The sequence below is a fragment of the Rhinolophus hipposideros genome, assembly GCF_964194185.1.
Source record: "Rhinolophus hipposideros genome assembly, chromosome: 2".
NCBI classification, from domain to species: domain Eukaryota; kingdom Metazoa; phylum Chordata; class Mammalia; order Chiroptera; family Rhinolophidae; genus Rhinolophus; species Rhinolophus hipposideros.
Genome location: NC_138048.1, coordinates 87,027,472 through 87,052,263, shown reverse-complemented (window position 1 = coordinate 87,052,263; position 24,792 = coordinate 87,027,472). Strand labels below are relative to the sequence as shown.

The window sequence follows — 24,792 nt, the reverse complement described above, 5'->3', positions numbered from 1 at the left end:
GGGTAGGCTGACTTGAATATGACTTACTCTGGTAGCACATGGCAAGGTTGTGATACTATAGGACATCAGTGAAGTGCTACTTAGTAAATCGTAACCTATCTCTTTTTTCTACAGGTTGGTACTAAGAAGTGCCTTTCCTGACGTCTCTGCTGCTTGGAACCGCTTCTAGAGCAGTGTCTGCTTTTGCCTTGCTTGCTGCCAGCTAGACTGTGACGACAGCACATCCACCCTCCACCTCTAGCCCAGACACCCCCATTTCTACTTATAAGCAAGAGAAAAGCTCTAAGTATCTGGCATTGCCCTAGGCTGCTTTAGTTTTAAAAGAAAAGTTTGCTGAAAAAGTAAGATATCTTCTGCCAGGAAATCAAGGAGGAAAAAAAAATCATTTTCTCGATTTTGCTCTAAACTGCTGCATCTGTCTATGCCAAACTAATCAATACCGATTGCACCACCAAACTCCATTGCAAATTCAGCTGCGAGGAGATTCCCTTTCAGACAACTTTGCTGAAAGCAGCTTGGAAAATCGGTGTCCAAGGGTCTGCCACGTTTTCATGCTTGCATTTTGGGCTCAAAATTGGCATTGGGAAGGGGTTACTGAGAGCACAAGGCTGATTCGAGGCCCTCCTTTTAAACGGTCATCTACTTAAGATCCTAGTATTTCTCTAAAAACCAAAACCTCTTTGAATTAACAGTTTCATGCTGTGAATTTCTAGTGGGAGATCTTTTCCTTGATATTGACAACACAATTTTCCATGTACTTTTAAAGCAGGGAGTGGGGGAAAAGTATTTTGAAAGGGACGTTTTCAGCATCATTTTACAGTTTTATCAGTTCAGCTTTTTTTGTTTTTGGTTGTTGCATTTTTTTTTTTGTGGGGGGGTTGGGTTTGTTGGTTTCACTGAAAATTTTAACTACCTGTAAAATCTAAACATGGCTGTTAGTGTCACACCAATTCGGGACACAAAATGGCTAACACTGGAAGTATGTAGAGAGTTCCAAAGGGGGACTTGCTCACGGCCAGACACGGAATGTAAATTTGCACATCCTTCGAAAAGCTGCCAAGTTGAAAATGGACGCGTAATCGCCTGCTTTGATTCATTGAAAGTGAGTAAATATTATATTATGTTAAGGATATGCAATAATTGAATAAAGGGGTTATGGACATAGAGTTCACTGAGTTTGGAATTACGGGTTGCTTTGTTATTAGTTTAGTTATACGGTGTGTTCTTATTGCTGATGTTGGGGTGGGGGGTCTTTATTGAGAAGCAGTAGAACCTAGTCTGGCCAAACTTGTTTGTTATGAATAACTTTATCAGTCCTTTAATACTATGATTTTTTTCTAGAGCAGAAAAGTGTCAGCATACGTTTTACTTAGTAATAGCAAAGTCAGTGTCTGCCTGTAGAAATAGTAAATGGAGATAACGTGTCTGTTAACATATGCATGAATTCTATACGAGGCCATGGCAATAACTCAGTGAAGATGAGTTGATTTTGCTTGTTTCTAACGGTGCTGCACTGTGGTAAAAGAATAGCAGATTTTAAGTCATCTAAACTTGGATCGATGTTTTATATTAACATTTTGGCGTTATGGATTTCATTTTGATTGTATGAGCATATTATTTTAAGGCTAGAAGTGCAATGCATTTTGTGGAAAATATATCTAGAAGTAAGGTTCTGAACTGCTGCTACAGTACCCTGTCTGAAGCATAAACTTTGTTGAATGTGAGTTTTATAAATAAGTAGAACCTATTAAGTACTATTATTAATTGGATTTGTTTTAGCTTCTAAAATTCTAATGTGAAGGAACTTAGTTTATGTTCTGTTAGGTCCTTATTATTTTCTTTTTATTTGTAATAGTCTCAGCTAGAAGTATTAAGATAGCTTTTGTGAGCGCCATGATACTGAAAGATTCACTTTAGCATATACTGACATACAAAAATGTCATTGGGTTTTTATTTCAGGTATCAAGTTTGAAAAGTGGGTCTTTTATACGGTAGCATACATGTCTTTATTTTGACATGATGCAAGGTCAAGTCTAAAAATGTAAGATTCCTAGGTACACTACGTACTTGGTTTAATTCAATTGCATTTGAATACTAACATACCAGTATAATTCACTCTGAACCTTTGAGACAGGGATCGCTATCCTTTCTGCATATATAGAGAAATAGATCCATCTCGTGTTTTGCAAAAAAAAAAAAAAGTAGTATACTAATAAATATGATAATAGTCTAATAATAGTATAACAGCTATAATAATAATGCTTTTTTTAAAATAACATAGGTGTGAGTTAACTGAAATAGTTAACTCCTAAGTGAACTCATAACTCACTCCGCAGATGTTATGAGTTAATTTGGGAGTTAACTGTTGCAGTTAATTGCTTCTTGGTCCAGACTGAGGTGCTCACTTTGTTAAAGTTTTCTCCAAACACTGAAGGATAATATCTTCACAGTAGGAGATTAAAAAAGGAGTTATTAACAGCATCAAAGATACCTTATCATGTTAGATTATTCTTGATGTCATAGTCCTAAATATCAGTAAGCAAAAGGAATGCAGGATCACTGGACCTTTTTCTTTCTTTTCTCTGAAGGCATCAACGAAGAGCACAGTGGTTGTGCCTTTGTGAATGTGTATGCCTACATTCATGCTGCCTGAATTTAGGTGTAATTAGAGACGGGGGCCCATAAAATGAGGGGCAAAGGGCTAATTACACTTGTCGGTAAACAGCTGGGTCCATAAGTAACCCCTTTTTGACCCAATTACTAAGTAAATCCAATTTTTAATCCCACAGACAGTTGATGGGGCACCCGTAGCTGCAAAATGAAGGACATTTAATTCGGCTGTGACATTGAGTGGTTTCACAGAAGTCTTGCCTCTACAGCAATTGGAAACATTGTAAAACATTAAAATTCAGTTGCTGTTTTTCCATCTCAAAATATTTTTTTAGTCGCTGCTCACTTGTGGCCGCAGAAACAGTCCCTCTTTGAGTAAAGCAGCAGCATTGCTTAGTGACATGCTGTGCGGTTAACAAGATTCAACTGCCACATCAAGGACTTTTCTTTTTAATAACATAATTTGAAGATTTTTAAATTTACTTACGAAATGAACTCATTCTTGCAGCTAATCAGTGCAAACTTCGTCCTTATTCTTTGTCTAAGAAAACTGCAATTCAATTTATAATCTTAAAACTTGGTAACATTTGATTTGAATAAGAGGAAAAACACAAAAGTATTTATGGTGAAGCTTCATTTCCAGAACAATAGCTCCTTAAGTGTGAGAGAGCTAACTATGTTAAGAACTAATTAAAAATTTTTTGAATATGTAGTTAAGTATCTGTGTCCAAAACCATGTTTTTTTATAGATATATTTCTAACACATGTGATTCTTAATATAGTCTTTAGAATCCTACCTTTTGTAATATGTAGTAGTCTTCCTGTGTTCCGTTTTGTGGCTAAAAGAGATCAAAAACATATTTTGAAACAGTTAAAGTAACTCTGTGACTCATGCTTGAAGTTCTGAAATTTGGGAGCGTTATGAGGTTTCCATGCCAGTAACTGCTGGATCATTTGTATTGTCTCAGAGAGTAAACGGAAGAATTTAGAAAACTTGTAATATCCTGACTTCTTTAATAAAATGTGTTCTCTGTGTTGTACAATCCATAGTCCAGCCTTTTCTGAGTTGTTGAGCCATGAGATGGAGGTAGCCCGTGTAATCTACTATTTTTAGCAAGTTAGGAAAGCAAACCAAATACTCTCTGAGAGGACCCTGTGAAATGGCTGTACCCTTCAGCTGTGCTGTTTCAGACTTTGGCCAGGCTCCCAGGTGACTTACGTTTATAGCAGACTTCTACTTAGAAGAGAATTCATTTCATTAAAAACAGAAGTCGCACAGTTCAAGAAAGCGTTTATGTAAAAGAAATCAATTGGCATATTACTAAAAGTAATAGGAAGAAAATTAGCTGATAGTATTTTAGTTGTATTTCGGTGATTTTGAAGTTTAAATAATGAACTCAGATTAAATTTACTACATGAAAACAGAATTCTGTATTACAATAAATGTGTTGCTAAGTAAAATATAAGAATACATGATAATGAGGAATACATATTAAGTATACTGAAAATAGAATAACAATAGGAAAAAGCAAAAGCGGAAATAATGTGTACTAGTTTATAAATTAATATTTTAAGCACTTAATTTTTCTCAATTTTGGTTTTACACTTGTAGTCTTCATTTACAAGTCTATGAGTATATTCAAATTGAGAATTAAATTGATTACAAACTATAGAATGTATTTTAGCTACTTCAGAAATCCTGAACATATGAAGAGGTACATTATTTTATGCTGGAGAGGATTTTTTTCTTATGGCTTGTGAAGGGAATAACAAAACACACACACACACAAATTACAAGAAAAATATCACATTGCAAGCTGCCATTAGAATATTACATATTAGAAATGATTAATTAATAGTTAATGGCAAGTTACGTATTTTTTTCAGTAATAATCTCAACTAAAATTTAGGTAGTTGATGTAAAGTAACATACAGAGTGTATTAAGTGTGATGCCAAATTATTTATTTAAAAAAAATCTTTCACCGTATGATCAACAGAAATAGAGTTGCTTTTTGATTCTTCCTTTTCAAATACCCATTCATTCTTCAGTGACTGGTGGTGGGAGGCTATAACCGTTATGTTTATTATCTTCCAGAAATCTAGCAAAACTCTTTTATCTTTGAAAACCGTAGTCTCTTGTTCTCTTATCAAATTAGGCAACTTTAAGATAATTAAGCGTTCCTTTCACTATGATACACGTTTGTGTATAAAGATGGCACAGCTGATCAGATTTATTATAGACACATCAGAGATCAGATTCCACTGCAGAGGGGCATGGAATCAAGGGCACTGAGAGAACACCTTTAAAATGTACCTGAAGACCTTGCAGAATATATGAAGTATAGACAGCAGCTATTAGAAGACCCAAGTAAGTTAACATCCAGGTAAATGAACAACTAGAAGACTCAAAGTCAGAAAGCCAAATCAAATCTCTGGATGGTCCCAGAAGAATAGGCTGGCATAACTGGACATTAGAAAGTGGTTCTGAAGGTCTTTACTGTTCAATTTTAGAAGAGCCTCCATTGTGAGCACAGTAAATCTTCAACGTAGCAGTTGCCTTTTGTGCTGCGCTTTTTATATCCCCGGTGTAGTCTTTTCATCCTGTCTTTTAAACTCATTTAACTGAGAATCTTGACAAAGTACCTTCATATTTCATGCTAAATGTCCAATTTTCAATTACAACTTTTACCTAGGAGGCTCCTAATTGGAATAACTTTACCAAGAGTTTTGTTATTATTGTTTTTTAAATTTTTTTAAATTTTTCTTTACTAATGGCATCTCCTATGTGATATTAAAACTTTGACAGATTATTATATTAGATGGAGGTACACATTGTGTCTTTCAGTGACAGGCTGACACAGGACTTCCTTGTTTCCTCCTAATGACTTAAGAGATGAACTCATTGTAAGGCCTAACTTATCTAGCAGTGTGGATCGTGTGCAAGTTCCGATGGTAATTCCCTAAGCAGAAACTTCACAACTTTGTTAAGAATTCCCTGTGTGTGTGCTGTGATGTCATCAACTGTGACATGAACTTTTCTTGAATGAAATTCCTAGTAGCTGTGGCTTTAGTCATGTACCACTTTATAGTCTTCTAGTTAGCAGTCTTTTAGAAAAATATTTTTTAAATGAGTACAGATTTTTAAACTTCTGGACACATTTCAAGCCATATTTTGAATCATGCTATCTAAGGCACTAATTCTAGAACTAGTTAATTTCTTTCCTTCTATAAGATTTTGGTATATTGTGTCTCTTTTTATTTTTCCCCCGTTCAGCCTTGCTTTCAGCCTTGCTTCCACTTGTGTGACCAACTAAAAACAATTTAAACCTAAAGCAATGTGGCTCTTAGAATTGAGTTTAAACTTTAATTGTAACTCCGATTTCTAAACATACGCAAAATTCTGATTCCACGAATAGCCTCCAAACAATTCCATGTACAAAGCTGTTACTGACTTGAAAGTGTCTATGCGGCATGGGGTCAGTCTTCTCTTCAGGAAGTGTGTAACATATGCCCAGTTCACGCGAGAGGTGAGAAATTGAATGTTTCCTAAACCCAACACAGACACCCAGGGACCTCGTCTGGGAAGCTTGTCCTGTCATTTTCCTTGCCAAGGATAAGTAGAGGATTTTAGCTACCAATGTTGCTAATCCATTAACCTTTCATGCTGAGCAGTGTCTCAGCCTTCCCACAGACTTAGAATCTTCTTACAAAGAGATCCTACTGAGGAATCTTTGAGGGTTTCTTTTTTTGTCTTTTTCTTTTCTAAGCTTTAGCAGGAACACATTCCATGCTTTAGATAGGGGAGTGATTTTCTACGTTACCAGGCCAAAAATTATGACAGTCAGTGGAAGTGGATAACGAAACAGCACCAATGATAGTTATGAATATGCACAAACTTCCGTCAAAGCAACTGGCAAGTGGCAAGGCTTGTTAGAAATACTTAATTGTTTGAAGTATAATAGATTATTAGAATAGTGATTTCTCTGTGAATTTCACTGTGAACAATGGTAATTCTAGTGAGGGCTTTATTCTAATACTGATTTATAATAAACAACTACAGAGTTTTTATCTAATACTATATTTCTTATACAAATAACATCAAATGTGCATCACCTACAGTATTATTCATACTCTCTTGGCACATTTTTGAAAGATTTTCACTTTGAGATAAAGTTTGATTTGTTAAGAGATAAAAATTTCTATATTATGTCTTGAAAAATACTGGTAGTTATAACCCTTTATATAATTTGATCGAAACGCTGTCATCTCCTGCCTACCTTTTGGCCTTCGCCATCTCTGACCTCTTCTTCTTGTGTTTTATCTCTGAGTTCTTTCCAGCTTCCTAATTGTCCAGCTTCCTAACTGTTGCTTATTTTACTCTGGAGTCATGCAGAAATGATTGAGACACTTTGTATTTAAGGAATTACATTCATCATTGAGTAACAAAGACAGCTTCCCTCCCTAGCATGCAGCATAAAAAAATTAAGGGTTTATATTTCAGTCACTTGTCCAGTCCTATATGATTCCACAGCCGTTAGAATACCCCTATTTCCTGAGGATCACATGGCTTTCAACTTGAGGATTATTTCAAAATTATTTCAAAATTATTGCAAGATGGCCAGACATCATATCTACAATTCCAGGGGACAGGAAAGGGTAGGGGCAAAAGAGACCACAGCCCAACTCACTTAGGCTCCTTTTAATAAAAGTCCTTTAAGCTTCGCCCAGTGATTATCCATAGTCTCTCATTGGCTGCTTTTGGCAGCAAGGAAAGCTGGGAACTGTAGTCTTTAAACTGTTGCTTGGATTAAAATCAGGCCCCTGATCAGTAAGGTAGAAGACGACAGTGAATTTTCAGGAGGGTAGTCACAGGTATGGAAGAGTAAGAGAGATTCCACCCCCCAAGCCCTCCAGAAAGCTTCCAGGATTAAGTAACTTTCCCTGAAAAACACCTGGGTATGGGAGTAGTTGAGGGGAGACCACTGTTGAAGAGAAACTTAGATCTTCTTATCTTGGCAAACCTGACATCACTTCTGATCTTGTTAACTAGAGTTGTCTTCTTTTTTTTCTTTCAAATTATGATATGTTTAGTCAATAAAATCTGGCATATCACAAATGGATTGATTTTTACTTTTATAGAAAAAGAAAATTGCTTCATTTTTATTTTTTTCTTATTGCCAGTGCATATTTATATACAGTTACATATTTATAACTGGAATATAACAGGAATGCATGTCATAAAAACAGGTCTCAAATGATTTCATTTCACGCAAGAATCTGTAGTTACTCTGATAGCTATGTCTGCTTCTTCCACAAATGTACTTATTTTTTATTTCTTCTGTATGAAGTAAAATAAAATGAGTTAATATTTATTGAAAATTACTGTATGCTCGTCAGTATTTTCAGTGTTTTTTTATTATTATTTTTTGATAGTATTTAATCCTCAAAAAAAACTCTTTGAGAGTGTTACCTACATTTCACAGATGGTACAGAGAAGTTAGGTGAAATGCACAGGGTCACTCAGCCAGTACAATGTGAACTCCAAACCTGGTAAGCTGATTTCACAGCCTGCACTTCTTCTTTCCTATAAAACATTGCTTCTTAATTTACACATCCACATCCTAAAGATTCAACAGTGCTTAAGAATAAATCTGAATACTTAAAACGGCAAATTGCGGCACAGGACCTACAACAGTAAATACTCAAAAGTAATTATATCTTTATTCAATATATGAATCAGCGAGTGAACACAAAATAGCAGCAAGTACATTGCCACCAACCTTCAAAGATTATATATGTGTTCTAAATATACGGCCAAATAGTAAAAAGGTTATAAATTAATCATCTTAAATAAGTAATCACTGTATAAGCTATATAAATGCCTCCCAATGTGTATATATAAAAAGGCATATTCCAAAGTTCTAATTGTTTAGAAAGCATTTTCCTGCAGAAGCAATGTGGTTAAGTCGTCAGGCCAACCCTGGGAAGCCAAAGTAAAGCATAGGATGCTTGACTTATAATCCTGTACAAATAGTACCCTGGAAACTCTGGTGATTAGTTAATCCCAGGAGACTCCACAGAAGCATTATGAGGAACATCTTATCATAAATCTTAAGTACTACTAACGTCACAGACCCCAACTGCTGTTGTCAAACTGTGTCTATGGAAAAGATATAGTTCAAGTTTCAGTTTGGGGCTCCAGAAATTCCCCTTGTCCTAGTGCAAAGGAAATGGTCCTCCCCAAACTCCTGGGACAATTTCTGCAAGCCAGTGCAAGAGCTTTCCCCAGCTCCAAGTTTGGGCTGCTTCTGTTCCTGTTGCTTTTCAACAGGGCAGTGGCTCAGAATTACTAGGGACTAAACACAGGGTAGGGGGTGGTCGGGTGCAGTTCAAAGCTTTCCCAGAGTGGGAAGACTTCTTTGTCAATACACCTGCCAAGTAACCTCCATTCTTTTCTTGCTGAGGACGCAACCTACTTCTTTTTTGAGCGTGTAGCTTGTTGGTCCTAAGTCTGGCGCACTGGGGAACTTAATAGTAAACAGTTTTTCCGCATTCTCTTTCCTTTCTGAAATTTTCAAGTGTAGCTGTTGTTTTGATACGGTTGCTTTCTAATTAGTAGTAGCAATGGGGACATAGGTGGATAGTGAAAATAATGAACTAAACAAAAAATTGCTTTTTCTGGCCATTTTATCACAGGATGTATGTAATCAAGGGATCAGCAATAAAGAAACAGATGTGAAAGAAGAATGTTTAGGAGGTGATAGGAGATGGGGATTCCACAATTCACAGTATAACTTAAACACTTCCTATGTCTAACTTTGAGAAGGCAGATATTAAAATGCAGTCCTCAGGGGCTAATTACTAATAGGGAGAGCAATGTGTTAGGTGATGGAGGTAAGAGTTCGGAGAGGGAACTTCTTAGCAGCAGTTGGAGGGTCAGTGGAAGAGGAACTTAAGAACGAGAGACAAATGTCTCTGGTGGTTTATCTTTCCTTTTCCCCCCTCCCTTCCCTCTCACAACTACTAATTCTGAGACCACAAGTGGGAAGAGAAGAACTAAAGGGAATCCCCAATAAGAGACTTCCCATAGTCACAAGCCACCAGATTGGGGCAGCTGTCCCTGGATCATCGTTAGTTTGTTGGAAACCACCTATATTTTAACCGTAGGTCCTAGTTTCAGGTTCCAGGGCATATTTTTGAAGCTGTTTTGACTTAACAATATTTATGCATGTTTTAATTTTTGTTAATGTCAGGTTGAGACTCACCAGTTATTGAGATCCAACACCCTGTGGCCTCAAGACGTCCTATAGCACCAGGTATCTAAAGTTAGAATTGATCTCTTTGCATAAAATTCGGACTCAGTGTATAAGCTTCTAGATTTCAGAATCGCTTACATTAATACTGAAGTCCAGGCTCTTCTCAAATAAGGCAGGAAGCATCTGTGTTAATAGTTGACAGTAAATTACACAAAGCAAAACAAGGAAAATTAAGGTTAGAAAAGTTGGGAAACTTTTCTCCCATTTTCAATTTTCTGCACAAGCATGGACATAATCAGTGTTTAGGATCTGCTTGTGAAGGATAAATTACATCTGTAATTCATTCTTTTCCATGGTACTGCATTCAGACGATAATTTGCTTTCAGATATCTTTGCTCATCTCATATTCTAAAATCGTTCATAGACTGAAAATAAGTCTAGTAACATCTCCCAACCCCAGGAAGCCGTTATCACTAAACAGTGTTAGTTTACCAAATGAGCCAAATTAAAAAATAAAAGGTTTTAGGGAAAAACAGAGACAAATTTATCATGCCTGAAATAAGATTCCTCTTTGGCAGATGACATTGCTTCTCATAAAATAATTCTCCTTTAAGGGAAGCAACCAAAAAATGAACCATGAAGGAAGAAATAAGTAAAGAATTCATTATTTATATAAAAAGCCCTGTTAAGAAAGATCTGTATTCTGAATGACCTGTATTTCTTCACATTATCTCATATCTTTTCATGGCTAAGTGGAAACAAATGAAATCTAAATCTAGCCATGAGAAAAGATTATCATCATGATTTTATTTATTGAGCTTTTTTTTCACTATTATGAACTTTTTACTGCCAGACACTGTATTCCATGAATCATAGTAGAGTAATAAATTGAAAACAAATGTCCACATAAGAAAACCCAATACATTAAAACAAACAAAAACAAAATTCAAATGCAGATGAACTAAAGAATCATTATCCACACCAAACAAGAGTCATGTACATCGCAGGTTTTTACATATTGGAATCAATTTAAGTGACTGCCTCAAAGCCTTTAAATTATGATTAACATACAATTGCTTGACGTGTAACATATGTATAATGGGTGAAGTATGCATAGTGAGAAATGTAAAATTATTTGATTTTTTTTTTAGAGTCTTTATTAGCTGCTTTTGTCTTCTGTATTTCCCGTTAAGAATAAATGATACTAGAGGAGAGCTTTTCACCAGAAACAGGTACTTTTATACTGAAGGTTTAAGAATGTGAAGAAATTACCAACCAAAATATACAGAGGGTTCCAAAAACATGTATACACATTTTAAAAAAGGAAAACTGTATTAAAAATTGTAATACTCAATGTATAGTGATAACAAGAGATGAATACAAGTTACGTTGGACTTCTGCAATTACACGAGGTGCTCAAAGTGGTTACCATCAGCGTCCAAACACTAATGATTATGATGAACTATTGCTTGAGCAGTGTTGACCAAAGTGTCCATTTGCGAACATTTTTTTGGCACCTCCGGTATGCCACCTTGCATCTCAGTTAAAGGAAAATAATCCATTCTTCCTCTCCTTTTCATCACTTATTACCTGCTGTGTACCAGATACTGTGATAGGCAGTCCTGCTGCAGGGTGAACCGCACACACAACCCCTGCCCTTTGGGTGTTGATAGACTAGTGGTCACTATAAGCTGTCAAGCTTCTGAGAAGTATAATTAAGATTATAATGATCATAGAGTAATAAAACATAGTTTTAACCCTTCTGTTCTTTAATTTTATAATATCACAGTAGAGCACAAATTTGCCCATGTAAAACCCAGATAGGCTTTAAATGTCCTCATATATGTCTGAGAGGTTTGTTTTGAAAAACATTGGAATCAATCATGTAATCAGTACAGGGGGAGCAGATGAATTTGAGCTATCGTTATGTGTGCAGTAAGAGAAACTGCGTGGTTGTGTTAGTCAGAATAGGCTTACCACTAATTTTGACATGGTAAGAGATTTATACCAGACCCATTATCATGTTCCATAATTTAGCAAGTCTGAATCAGATTGATTTGTTAGGTAACACATGTAGAAGTGGTTAATTTTCCTCCCCTGATTGGATCAGCATCTATTGATTATATAAAATGAAGAGGCTCAGAATGATTAACTAATCTATACAAGGTCACACAGCCAGGAAGTAGTTGAACTGGGATTCATTACAGGCAGCCTATCTTCAGAGCCTATGATTTCACTCTTCCCTCTCAGTTTAACTTGTGCAAGGTAGCAGTATTATGAAGCACTATGCAGTGATCTTAGGCACACAGAAACACAGTGTTAATAATTATTAGTGAGTCTACCTAGGAGAGCAATAGACGTACTTTGGTAAGTATTTGTTGAGTCACTGTAAATGCCTGAGTTTAAGACGGGTGTCATTGTAAAAACATGCCAGTTTAAACTTTTTTCTTAATTCAGAAAACCATCCCTGAATAATTGTGTTTTTTTGACATTTAATATGGGAAATATACACTGCATTTTTAACTAGAAGTCTGATGTACAGGTTCTAAACCTTAGGTCAAGAAGGATTTTAAAAAGTCATGCAAACAAAAACTCATAGGTACATACTCACAGAGAGCAGTTGAGTGGTTACTAGAGGGAAAAAGGGGAGGAGGGTGAAAGGGGTCAAACATATGGTGATAGAAGGAAATTTGACTTTGGGTGATGAAACACAATGCCATATATGGATGGTTTATTATAGAATTGTACACTTGAAACCTATGCAATTGTACTAACCAATGTCACTCTAATTTAATAAAAATTTAATAAAAAAAAAGACTACATTGTTTAAAAAAAAAGTCATACCAGACTGGAAACTGTGTAAAATCCGAATAGGCTATTCTGGGGGGAAAAACAAATGAGAGTTTCAGAATTGCAGGACAAAGCTTGGAAGTGAAGCACCAGATAAGGAGGTTTTTATTTCTTAAATATCCTTTTTTTTTGGTACAAAATAGAATATCCTTTCTTATTCAAGGAAGTAGTATAATTGATGTTTTTTTAATGCATAGAGCCATGAGACATTATTTTGTAAGAGCGTGAGGTTTTGTTCTTTTTATTTCATGAATTTTACTGGGTATTTTAATAATATTGGAAGCAAACAGAAATATGCTTAAAAATCTTTGTAAATTATACTGCATGAAATTACATCTCGATGAAACTATTCACTACCTCTTTGACAGTGATTCATATTATGTCTTCCTATCAGATGCCACACTTACGTATTTATGACAACTATTAATACTATATTTTAATATTTAGCTAGGAATAAATCTTTAGAAGTTAATTTTAATTCTTTGTATATTTGTTTAGTGTTTACTATATTAATAATGTTGAAATATTTAGGTCCAGTAAACCGGCATTTTTTTCACATGAATAATTTTAGTGATGTATTTTAAAGTATCTCATGTCATTCTTTTTAAGACTTTTACATTACATATAATTGAAATAAATATGACTGTAAATGTAAGAATCAGTGATTACATTTTGTTCATGATATGGCAAAAAAGAGCACGTTTGCTCTCAGAAAAAACATGAATTTAAAATTGTAAATTCCTGGGCTCACTGGGTATTTAGTAAATATTAGTTTCAATTGTAATCCTGTACTATTAAGAGATGTTTTTCAAATATTAGTGTTCATTGTATGATTTAAAATGCTTTTCACAGAGCAATTCATTTGGATGAATAATGGCTTGGACAAAAGGAAAAGAAAACCTTTAACATCAATAGCTAGTGTTACAAAGATCCTTTCCTTAAGTGGTTAGAAACTCAAGGCCTTTTGAAAGGCATTTTCTCGAAGTACGAGTATATCAGTTTAGTCAAGTAGCCAGTTAGAAATATTTCTTAACAAAATTGATTGCCTTTGGTATATAAATTCAGACTCTGTTTATAAGTCAAACTTATATTATGTCCAGAACCAAATTGATTACAGGGAAAACTAAGCAGTATTCCTTGTCCTTTGATTTAACTTCTTTGGACATTTTCTTCATTAGTTTGCTTTAGTTTTAGTTTTTTTGGAGGGGGTATTCTCTGAGTGTCTCGGTTGGCCTCTGTCCTCTTTTTCGTGTGAAGACATTTGCAGTAAATATTACATTTTAGCAAATAAAAGTGCCAGGAATAATGAGAATGTGGCCGTTGGCAGTTTTCACTTTGTCCCAATACTGCCCTGACACTTTTAGTCAAAATAGGATCTTCAGAATAATTGCAAAAAGCCATATGCAAAATGTATAAGTAAACCACTTTTTTATGGCAAAGAATTAAAACCTGGTTAAGTGCCCATGTCATGAATTCAGCTGGATTTGTGTTTGATTCCATCAGTCACTTGCTGGTAATTTTGTGCCAGTTACTTTACCTCCCCGAGTCTCAGTCTCCTCCTCTCTAGTATGAGAGGAATAATACTGCTTTGCAGGTTTGTGAGGGTTCAGTGAGATCAGTTATATAATAGCGGTCCCTTCATGCAGTGTCTCACTCTGTGTCAACACTGCGGGAACGGTAGCAGCTAGTGTTCTTGCCTGAATGTTGGAATTCAGTCTGAGTTATCTCTCCCCTTACAAGAAGAACTTTACCTTATGCCAGAATAAATGTCATGTCCATTTGAAGACTGTGCTGCAGATATCTATGTGTGACTTCATTAAAAACAATTAAAGATGACTTTTACCTGGAATGTGTATAAATGTGCATTATCACTGACCAGCTTATTTATGTACCTGTTACCAAGGGAAAATACCCCTTAACCTCTTAACGTGCGTACCTCTTGACTTGAAGCTCATTGGAGGTAGTACTAATACAAGAATTCTGGATTTATGCCATTGTCTGTACCTTATAAATACAGTTATCCACGAATGAAAAAGTGATTGCTACCACCTGTTCCAACTTTCATTTCATTTAAAACTCATGCCTCTTTATAGCTCTGTGCTGGTCTAAAATAATTCACCTGTGATGTGTCAGCCACTGTATTATTATATAACATTGTAAATATAAATACATTATTTCTATAAATGTCTTCCGAAAAGACTCACCTAACACTTTTTTTCAAAAATAAAATTGACATTCAGTAAAGTGCCTGCACAGGGTAGAAGGTTATATGTTAAAGCTCCTTTTTTCATGGCTGGCCCTGTCGCTACTTTGTTCTTTTTATACCTATGCAAACTTACTTGGTAAAATATCTCCCACATCCTCCAAGCTGTGATGAAGCATGCAAGTCCGTGATATTCTATGTATCACTTACCCCCCCACCCCCAGTCACTATTACTCAGAATTGATAGGGATCCAATTTGAGCCCAATAAAGAGATCTCTTTTGTTCTAAGGTATTTACAGGTGCAGACCTCATTCACAAGTTTTAGTCCTTAGACTTTGGTCAGACATCAGAGAGAATATACTTTTTTCAGCAAATGGGGGAAAAGACCCGATCCCTGATTTTATTGGTCCTTCAGCAATAAGCCTAGTAATTTCTGTGGCCTGCAGTTGTGTATCAATGTGGTTATATTCTAATTTCAAATATGAGTTGTGCATTTACTGTTTGATTTACTGAGCCTTGCCACTGCCTTCTTGTTAGGACTATTGATTATTACCCTTTCCATTCTGCTGTGCATTGATTTAGTATGTGACAATGAGTTAATTGTATTACTTGCTGTCGAAGGAGGATCAAATATGTGTTCTAAGGAGGCGCTTATAGCCTGTTTAATTGAGTTGGCTCTAGGCTTTCAACATGTTGAGAAACAATTAGGAGAGCATACATGAGGAGCTCTGAGGGTAGGGAACATAATATTTGTTTTCAGAATTTTGGAAGATGCCAAAAATTTTGTGCAGTAATGCCTGCTGGATGTAAATGGTCAGTTGACATTTAGTTAGCAGATGTGTAAAACTTGGGATTTCCGCCCCCATATTTTTTCTTTTAAAAATCAAAGTAGCTAGTACCTTTAAGTGCTTTTTTTTTGAGAAAAATTCTCTTTTCTTTAAGAATATTTTCATAAAGAAACTATCTATGTTTGGATGTAAGTAGAAATAACAAGTAGGTGAATATTTGTCTGTGGGTGTTCATGTATTGGGATTGCAGACGTAGAAAATTAAACTAAATGATTAAGCTAGGAATCAAGTGAGTTCTTTTTTATCTACTACTGTTTTGTTTCCTGTTTCATAGTTAAAATTGTTTTCCATGTAAATTATAACATTTAAGGTAAAACTGATATTTGCTTATTCTCTTTGACATTGTTTGAATTTTCTAAACTTAAGACAATTCATACTTAATGTAAAAAAATTGACCTTCAGGATGAGATCATGGTACCATGTTCCTCTAATGAATGTTACCTTTTGTTTTAGCAGTTCAGTTGGCTCTAAGCCATGGAAAAGTTTTTATTTCCCATCAGCTCCAAGGTGGGAGCCAAACCAAAGTTAAAGAAATATTTTCCAGCAGACAAGTTTCTACAGATAATATCAACAGTCAAAGAGCATGCACTCCTGTGTTCTCTCTCTATCTCTCTCTCTCTCTGTCTCTCTCTATCTCTCTCTCTCTCTCACACACACATACACACACTCTTATGGAAATACTAGAGCAGGAAAAAATATTGAAATACTGATAATGAAAGTAGCTTTCATATTAATAAATGTGCTCCTATGAATCCTTCCTAGTCACATTATGGCCTCAAAGTTTGCTTACTTTTTCAAAATATATTTGCTTCAGGATGATTGAAGGAAGACCACTCCTTCCCTATGTTAATACCATCCAGGGCTTGGCCACCTCTGGTTTATTTGGCTAGCATTTGATTTTTGAAGAATGAGGGAACATAAACAATTATGACTGGCTTTTTTGAAATGCCTCTTAAAACCCTGGCCTCAAAAGACCTGCGAGTTCAGAAATGTAACAGTAGAAATGTGAAGGCTCAGCATTGAAAGGAGAGCCTATAAGAGGTGGTGCCGGTTGAACCACTTTGCCACAAATACCTACTGACCCCAAACCTTTCCCTTGCCGAGTGGTTATCCATACTAACAGTAGGATCCACTTCATGGCATGTGAGTCAGCAGCTTACGTGGCATACCCACTGTGTGCCAAACAGCATGTCAGGTACTTTTCCAGGCTTCCTGCACAAAGCAAAAGAGACTGAGACATGTGCTTTCCTCTGTTACTTGCCCCACTACCTCAACCTGACAGTTGGAATCTCTAAACCAAGAGACATGGCCAGATATATTTTTAAAAAGCTATATGCTTCTGGGTGGCAACCACTCTTTTAATATTGCTGAGAATTCAAGGGAACATAGGATTTTTGCCATTACTTCTCAATATATAGAAGATGTATTTTTCTCCTAAGTGTAAAACCATCTGGAAATCTTCACATCCTCCAGACTCTCTGGCTTTGCTTTCTGAATTGCACTGTGGATACATTTTGAAACATGATTTAAAAAAACAGAAGTAACCTTCTCACCTACTTAGTAATTTCTTATTCATAGTGAGAAGATAGAGTCATTCTGTTTCATTAACGGCCCCATTAGTTTTCAGATTCAAAAATAATTGTTGCTCTCTAAATAACATTCCCCATGACTTCTGTCCTTTAAAAAATGCTACTTGATGTATATTGATTGTAATCAGCAACTTTCCCTTTACTGTGTATCTTCCATTTTGCTATATCTCCTTTATTAATTTTAACAAAATGGCCAGTTGGTAAAAGAATAAGTGTGTTAGTTTTAAAAGATTCTTATAATGTGTATCAACAAATGGGGAGTTGCAGTAATGACCTAGTTAAACTCACAACTGTTTTATTTTTGTACGGAATTTCAAATTTTTTACATAATTTATTTCATTTTATTATCTCCAGATAACTCCAAAAGGAGTACTCTCCAAATAACTCTAAGAGCTTTTTGAATTTCTAATTGATCCTTATTTGTAGCACTGAAGAAAGATGATAGAGTCTATTATAATCAAGGGCCTTACTTTGTTTATTTGATTTTTTTTTTAAGTGCAATGAATTTAAATGTACAAAACTTAATGTATAAGGAGTGGTCCTCAAGTGTAGCAAATGAATAGACTGGCCTGTGTAGATACAGTTTTATAAACTATCAACACAATAAAGTGGTCCTAAAACTCCCAATGCTGTTACTTTAGAACTTGATGCATAAATTGCATGTGTTGTTCTAGGAAACAGGGAAAATTGATGGTCAGCCTTAGCCTGTAGTGTATTTTGACAGCATGAATGAGTCAAACAAGCAATTTTCCAGACTGCTTAATAGTACAAAGGAAAGGGCTTCTAAGGAAGTCATTCTTATGACTAGCTGAAAAATATTTTTCTTAGTAACTGTTCTAGAGAAAAACAAGTCACCATTGGAAGGAAAAATGAAATCTCAAGTATACATGCATTCTATGAGTGATTTGATCACTAAAGTGTTTATGACAAAACTCCTTAAAAGGAGATTGCCTTAATACATTTCCAATTATTTATGTTTATGACAAAACTCCTTAAAAGGAGACTGCTTTAATACATTTCCAATTATTTAATGAATGCTGTCTTCAACCTCACCAAGAAATTATGTAACACCATTACACTTCAACCACCATGGTAGAACTTTGGCCATCCTGTTTCTTGAACTGTGTTTTGGTTTTTTTTACCCCCTCCAGTAGCACAAATAAAATGGATCATCATAAACTTAGAGATAAAATGCTTTAGGTTTATAAAGTTACTGCAGATTTATTCCACTGTGTGGTTCTAAACAGCGTTTGAATGAAAATAGGACTTGATCAATGGAAAATCATTTGTTTATGAGTTTACAGATCCTATTCTAGGTGGCTTGAAAAGATTCATTGTACACAGCAACTCGTCTTCACCCTGTGACAGAATACTCAGTGTGAGTGATGGGTTCCAACCTCTGGGTTCACCATTACTGCGTAGATCTTTGTAAGGACAGGCTGCAAATCTTGTTTCTAAGCCATGACTAGCTATTATGTCAATCGGAAGAACAGAAATAAAAGTTAAAAACAAAAAAAGTTTCAAAAAATGACACTCTCCAATCATTCAGATTGCAGCTTGCTTTCAAACTGTAATTTCCTGGCTATTTAAGTACCCCTAATTATTATGATTTTTCAATATCAGGTTAATATTTAAACTTTGAATTACAACCTGCTAACCTTATTTTTATTTGCACTATTGGAATTATCTTCAACATTTTTGAAGTGATATAAAAGAAAATCGAGATTCAGCTGTGGTTCCGCTTAGGTTACCTTTTTACCAGAGTAGCTGTTACAGCCGCAAATCACTGAGTAGCCAAGCCTCCACTACAGTTAAAGCTTTATAAAAAATTTAAGAATGAAAACTTCAGGTGCTAGGTTTTTCCATAAAAAAACTGACTCTGTTCTTGCCTAAATCTAAGATTTATTTATTCCTTGCATTTTTAAGGATTGTTCATGTACTGCTCATGGGTTTTGCTTGATATTTGGAGACAATTCGTTTTCTTTACCACTTTCAACAATGAACTCCAGTGATCCATAGAATCTGGTGATGGCAGTTAGAGGAGTCATCAGAAATATTGTCATGAAATCCATTCGTTTTACAGATCAGGAAACCAAGGAATCACCTAGGTAAGGTTAGGCCTGATATTTATAAAGATCCTGAGATCACCAGGGTCTCTTAAAGATGACTAGTCCGTTGGTCATAGCAAAAACTGGAATTTATTGTCTTCAAATTCATGAAAATGGCATCACTGACGTACCTGGTTGATGAAAACCGCTGTAAAGGTCTAGTCACTCCTATTTTCTGCTAATGAGCTGAATAACAAGTTTCTTGACTATTTTGATTCATTGATTGCTGGCAGCATTAAAGGTTTACAGTGTTTTGCTAGCCTCTCTTATAAAATTTACTAATATAAAGGATGTACCGGACACAATTTAAAATTATAATAAAATATACAATATTCTGTATTTCAAATTCTATATAGCCAATTGATTCTTACAGAATATATGTATATATTTTTTTGGTTAAACGTTTGCATTCATACATAGCCAAGCTTACGTTGCTAGTGACAGATGAGTTTCGTTCTGTCTCTGTTCTTACTTGAGTCTAAGGCCCTCATTTTACAATGTTTATCAAATAAGACATACTTCATGAAACGAGTAACTTTTCTTCTTTACATTTCTCTACCATCTTACGTATCACAGAATAAATCACATTATAGATGATTTTACAGTTCATGTGTGCGTGTTTCTTTTCCCCCCACTAGTGTATAAGCTTCAGAATGGGAGCTTACGTTAATCACCTCTGTATGTATGGTGTTTTGAGTATACTTGGAATTCATTAAGTGTCTACTGAATTGAAAGCAATGTTTCTTCCTGAGCCTGACCAATAATTGTAAGCAGATTTTATGTGCTTTTAAATTCACCTCTACAGATTTTTTTTTTCCCCATGTAATGGGACATTTGTTGGGTAGCAACATACAACTATTCATAAACTATTGCTCTAAGAAATCCAGCGCTCTTCATTTATGGTAGGATTCATCCAGTTAAACTGATGTGGCATTATAATGGACTCTTTATGTTCTACTGATGTAAATTTCTGGAACAGGCCTTTATTTGGACTCATGCCATGTATTGTGTGTTACCTTGTGCAGGCAGCACGTAGGGACCTGGTCAGGCTTCCTGGTATGATGGCTGGATATACAGCCCATGTCTCAGAGGGGAATAAGAAATTTCCTTGGTGCAATAGCGATACAGTTATTTTGATAACAATATTAACTCACTGTTAATAAGAGTGCCTCCTTGGCAAAGTATCACCCTTACATAGAATAATATTTACCTTTCAAAGGTTGCAGAGGGAGAAATGTTTCTACCAAAATAGCAACATTATCAGTGTATTGTGAGAGGCACATTCTGGGAACCAGAGGCAACTATAATCACTATTATTATTATTATAGAACTAATAACAGTAACAAAGACATGATATTTGTAGGGAGATCCATGTATCTCTGTTACACTTAAATTTCTGCACATCCTAATTTTGGAAAACAAATTGGTTTTGTTTTCCCAGTGTGAAAACTTTACAGTGTTGCAAATCATCAACCTGAAGCAGAAAAGAGAGTCTAAGCTTCCGAAAAGTATAAATGCTTGGGCTCTGCCTTTTGTTAACTTGCTCATTATTTTTTTCTCTCCAACAATTATTTTAGGAGTTGTAGGATATAAACTACTTTAAAAAGAACTGAAAAGCTATAGAGTCAAAAATGATCCAGCTTATGTGTTGATTCCAGTAGTCCTAGCAATTAAGAAATTTACATTTATCCACTTTCATGAGATCATCAGGAGGGATTAAAATTTTAGTACTTCAGGCTCAGTAAGGGTTAGAGTAGAGTAATTATGTAGCTGGCTACAAATGCTACAATCACTACTAGAACACTCAGATTTGCTGCTCATTGAGATTTACTGGCTCTCTTCAAGGAGCTTCACGTTTTGTAAATGTAATCTACTTAGAGGATAAGTTCTGCTGATCTTTTGTTTTAGATTTGACATGTGTTTTTCCCAACAGCTTGTGTTTTCAGAGAACGTAAGTCCTTGATAATAATCTTAAAAAGATATAGACTCTATAGAGTATCTCCTCTTGGCATGAAGCAGTGCTTATTGTTGAACAGTGAGCTGCTGCTTCATTCAGTGCCCAGAAGAGATGAATGTACAGCTGACCTTTGTACTGTATTTTGTTTGTTGATAATTATGAGGCTAGTCTAATTTTCTAAACTTGCAAGTTGGAAAACAACCAAAACACTCAAGAGACATCAGATTGAGGTGGAGTTAATTCTCCATCATCAAAATTTTAAGTTTTATATCAGTAACTCTGTATGTCTGTATTTCAAGTCTTGCTTCCCACTTGTACAGCACACAGTGACATGTTAATTTGAAAACAACATGTAGTTACAGCAACTTTCAAACTAACTGAAAGAGAGTGATATTTGCATTAGCTTGAAATTTTGTTGTTATTTTAATCCGGACCTATCAGTTAGCACCTAAGACTAGCTCTTAATCTTTAATCCAAAGCCTATTCATTCCTGTTTTAGATATGATTCTAATAAACCAGGTAATATTACCATAGTACAGAAATACGAAAACACATACATTACTTCCTCAGTTATTTTGCCACATAAAATGCAGCTACAGGGGAGACACATTAAAACTATGCCACACTCCTAGTATAGAACATTTTAGTTGGGTTTTTACTTTCATGTCCTGTTTTGAAGCTTTTTAAAAGCATAGACTTTGCCTTAGTCATCCTTGAATCTCTAATGCCTTCCCATAGGCCTGACACATGATAAGCTTCCAATAAATAATAATTTACCTCTATTGAATTTAAAATGGGATGAAATGTGGAATAGCAGCTAAAATAGTAGCTCATGATCCATGCCACAATCTTCCTTGCCCCCACACTCAAGATTAAAAAAAAAAGCTATTACATTGATTATAGTCATTACAGTTCAAAATTAAACCATACATTTCATTAAACATTGACATGGATACCTCTTTGAAAGGCCTCTCATTCAAGGAACTGAAAATAGCATTGTATGTAGAATGCTAAAATTATTTGACTAGAATTTCTACTTCTCAACTAATTGGGATATCACAAAGATAAAAATATACACCTGTAGTCTCAGTCTGATGAGTGGGCTGAAAAAAATGTCAATTTAGTTGAGTAACAAAATTGGTTGTTTCAGTTGTTTTATATACTGGCAACAGTGCTGTTGATTGAGTTTTCTAAAAAGTTTTAATCACGTATTCTATGAAATTTTCTCCCCTAAGGCAGTGGGCTGAAAAAGAGACATGTTTTTTTCTCTGCCATTTATAAACATTATGAGTAGAAATCAATAGTTAAGTTGACTCAATAAAAGATGCCTGGCACCTACTATTGAGACAAGAAGATAGGAAAGCAACATATATGGACTCCAACAAGGCTCAGCGCATCTTTTGCCTTTGTTTTGCATATGCATTGAATAGTTGAAGACAGTGCTAATGAATTGTATTTGTTCTATGGAGTCCATTTCAGCCACGATTCCCTTAACTAATACGTAGGCTATTCCTTAGAGTCAGGTTCATTTTTAGGTCAGCCACAGACTTGTCACAAGCCAAAAACGGGGACATACTGGTTTCAGGTTCCTAGACCTCTAAACAAATTTGTGTAGAATTTATCGTTTTTTTGTTTGTTGTTTTTGCTGTGCTAATCATCAGTTACTTCTCTGTAACTTTATATTTGCATTCTATGTGAAAAATAGACTTTATAGTTTATTTATAATTTAGATATGTTTATTCATTGTATGCTATTGTTAAATGATAAAGGAACTTTATAAAGAGATAGGGTCAATATATTAAGAATTCCAACTCCCTTTTATACACATAAAATTCATCCAGTTATGCAGCTTCATTCCACACTTTTTAAATGAATAACCTAAAGGAATGTTTTTAAAGCAATAATGTAAATATGTTAACTTTAATCATTTATTCCCTTTTATGTACATACAGCAGTATATTCTTTACATATAAATAAGACATATAACTAGTTCTATGATTGGCTTTTTCCCCCTCTTTCCTTCTGATCAATATCATTTAACACCTTTTATGTGACAGGTAGTTTGTACAGCACAGGGTATGCAAAAACATTCCCCCTACTTTTTTGATTGTAACGTTTGTTGCTGACCCAAATCAAATAGTTTCCTTCAACTGTGCTTTCATTTTCAACTTCTCTAGATAGAAATAAATCCTCTCGTATGCCCCCTAAGGGAGGGATAATTTAATAGGAAATCACTTACTAATCACAGTTCATTAATAACATTGAAAGAATACTTTTTTTAATGTCAACTCCGTGATTCATAGAAAATGTATGTTTCCTTGAGGAATCTATGAATTACTTGCTTATCCTCGTTGCCTTTCATACATGACATTATACTCCTTAGGAGTTCATTAATTTCAAATATAAATGAACTGTTACTTGCATACAGAATCCTATAAACAACAAAAATAACAGTTGCACCGTTGTTTGGATTTACTTATTATCCTCCTGGTCATTTAATTAGCCTGTTAATTTCACTCTCTACTGTACAGCTTGTTGAAAGCTGCTGGCAGTTATACACTAGAGCGGACTGCCGTAAGAGCTCAACTCCATGTTTAGTGATGTCATGTTGGCAGCTTGAAATGAGCCATGGTGGGAGTACTAACACGGTGGAAATTGGCAAATGCTACAACTTAGGGGCCTCCCCTCCCTAGACATCCTCTTATGAAACACTTAGCAGCATTGTTTACAGAGTTATCTCTTCTTCTTCTTTTTTAAAATCATCCAACCATGTTGAATAGCCATGTAGAATTTTATTTCCAAATATTTTCTTTCCACATTGTTTGAAACACTCAGAACATCACTCAGCAAACCATTTGCCACCTAAGTGACTGGGCAAGTTACTTAGTCCCGCGTCTCCCAGCATTCTTATGCATAAGACAGAGAAAATAGTACCTATCCAAGGATTGATGTGAGGTTGAGTAAGAAATAGGTTTATCTCAGTGTAGTACCAAAATGCCTGGTGCACAGTGAGTACTCAAATAGTGCTACCACTTATCTCTTTGTATCTAAATTAATAGATATTGATTGATCCCTTACTAAGTGCTTATCATTTTGCTGAGTCCAATGGGTCATTGATTGAGACGTAATGCCTGTAACATTGAGTATTAGTCACAGTGCCCTATGGCAAAAGACTGCCTCTTTTGCTGTTCCAAACATCCTTTGTTCTTTCTATCTCTCTGCTTAGAACATTTTTTCCCCCTGAGTTTTGCAAACTTTTTTCATATCTAGATTTAATTGAGACATTGCCTCTTCTAGGAAGCTTCTCCTAGGCTTGGCCAATGCTCTCGTCCTGCCTCTTGTCAGATAACCAGTTCATGTCTCTATAAC

General features: G+C 35.3%; 1 protein-coding gene across 21 annotated transcripts in view; it reads left to right on the top strand.

Moving 5' to 3' along the window:
* MBNL1 (muscleblind like splicing regulator 1) overlaps positions 1-24,792 on the top strand; it is a gene marked incomplete at its 5' end in the record, with an annotated part of 193,871 nt that overhangs the window by 51,695 nt on the left and 117,384 nt on the right. For 14 of the 21 annotated variants that reach the window (XM_081080087.1, XM_081080082.1, XM_081080085.1 and 11 more), the window contains one exon: positions 115-1,102. The exons of the other annotated variants lie outside the window; for them this stretch is intronic. In XM_081080087.1, the coding sequence (XP_080936213.1) occupies positions 929-1,102 (174 nt within the window). The remainder of the gene's footprint in view (positions 1-114; positions 1,103-24,792) is intronic. 21 annotated transcript variants of the gene reach the window in all.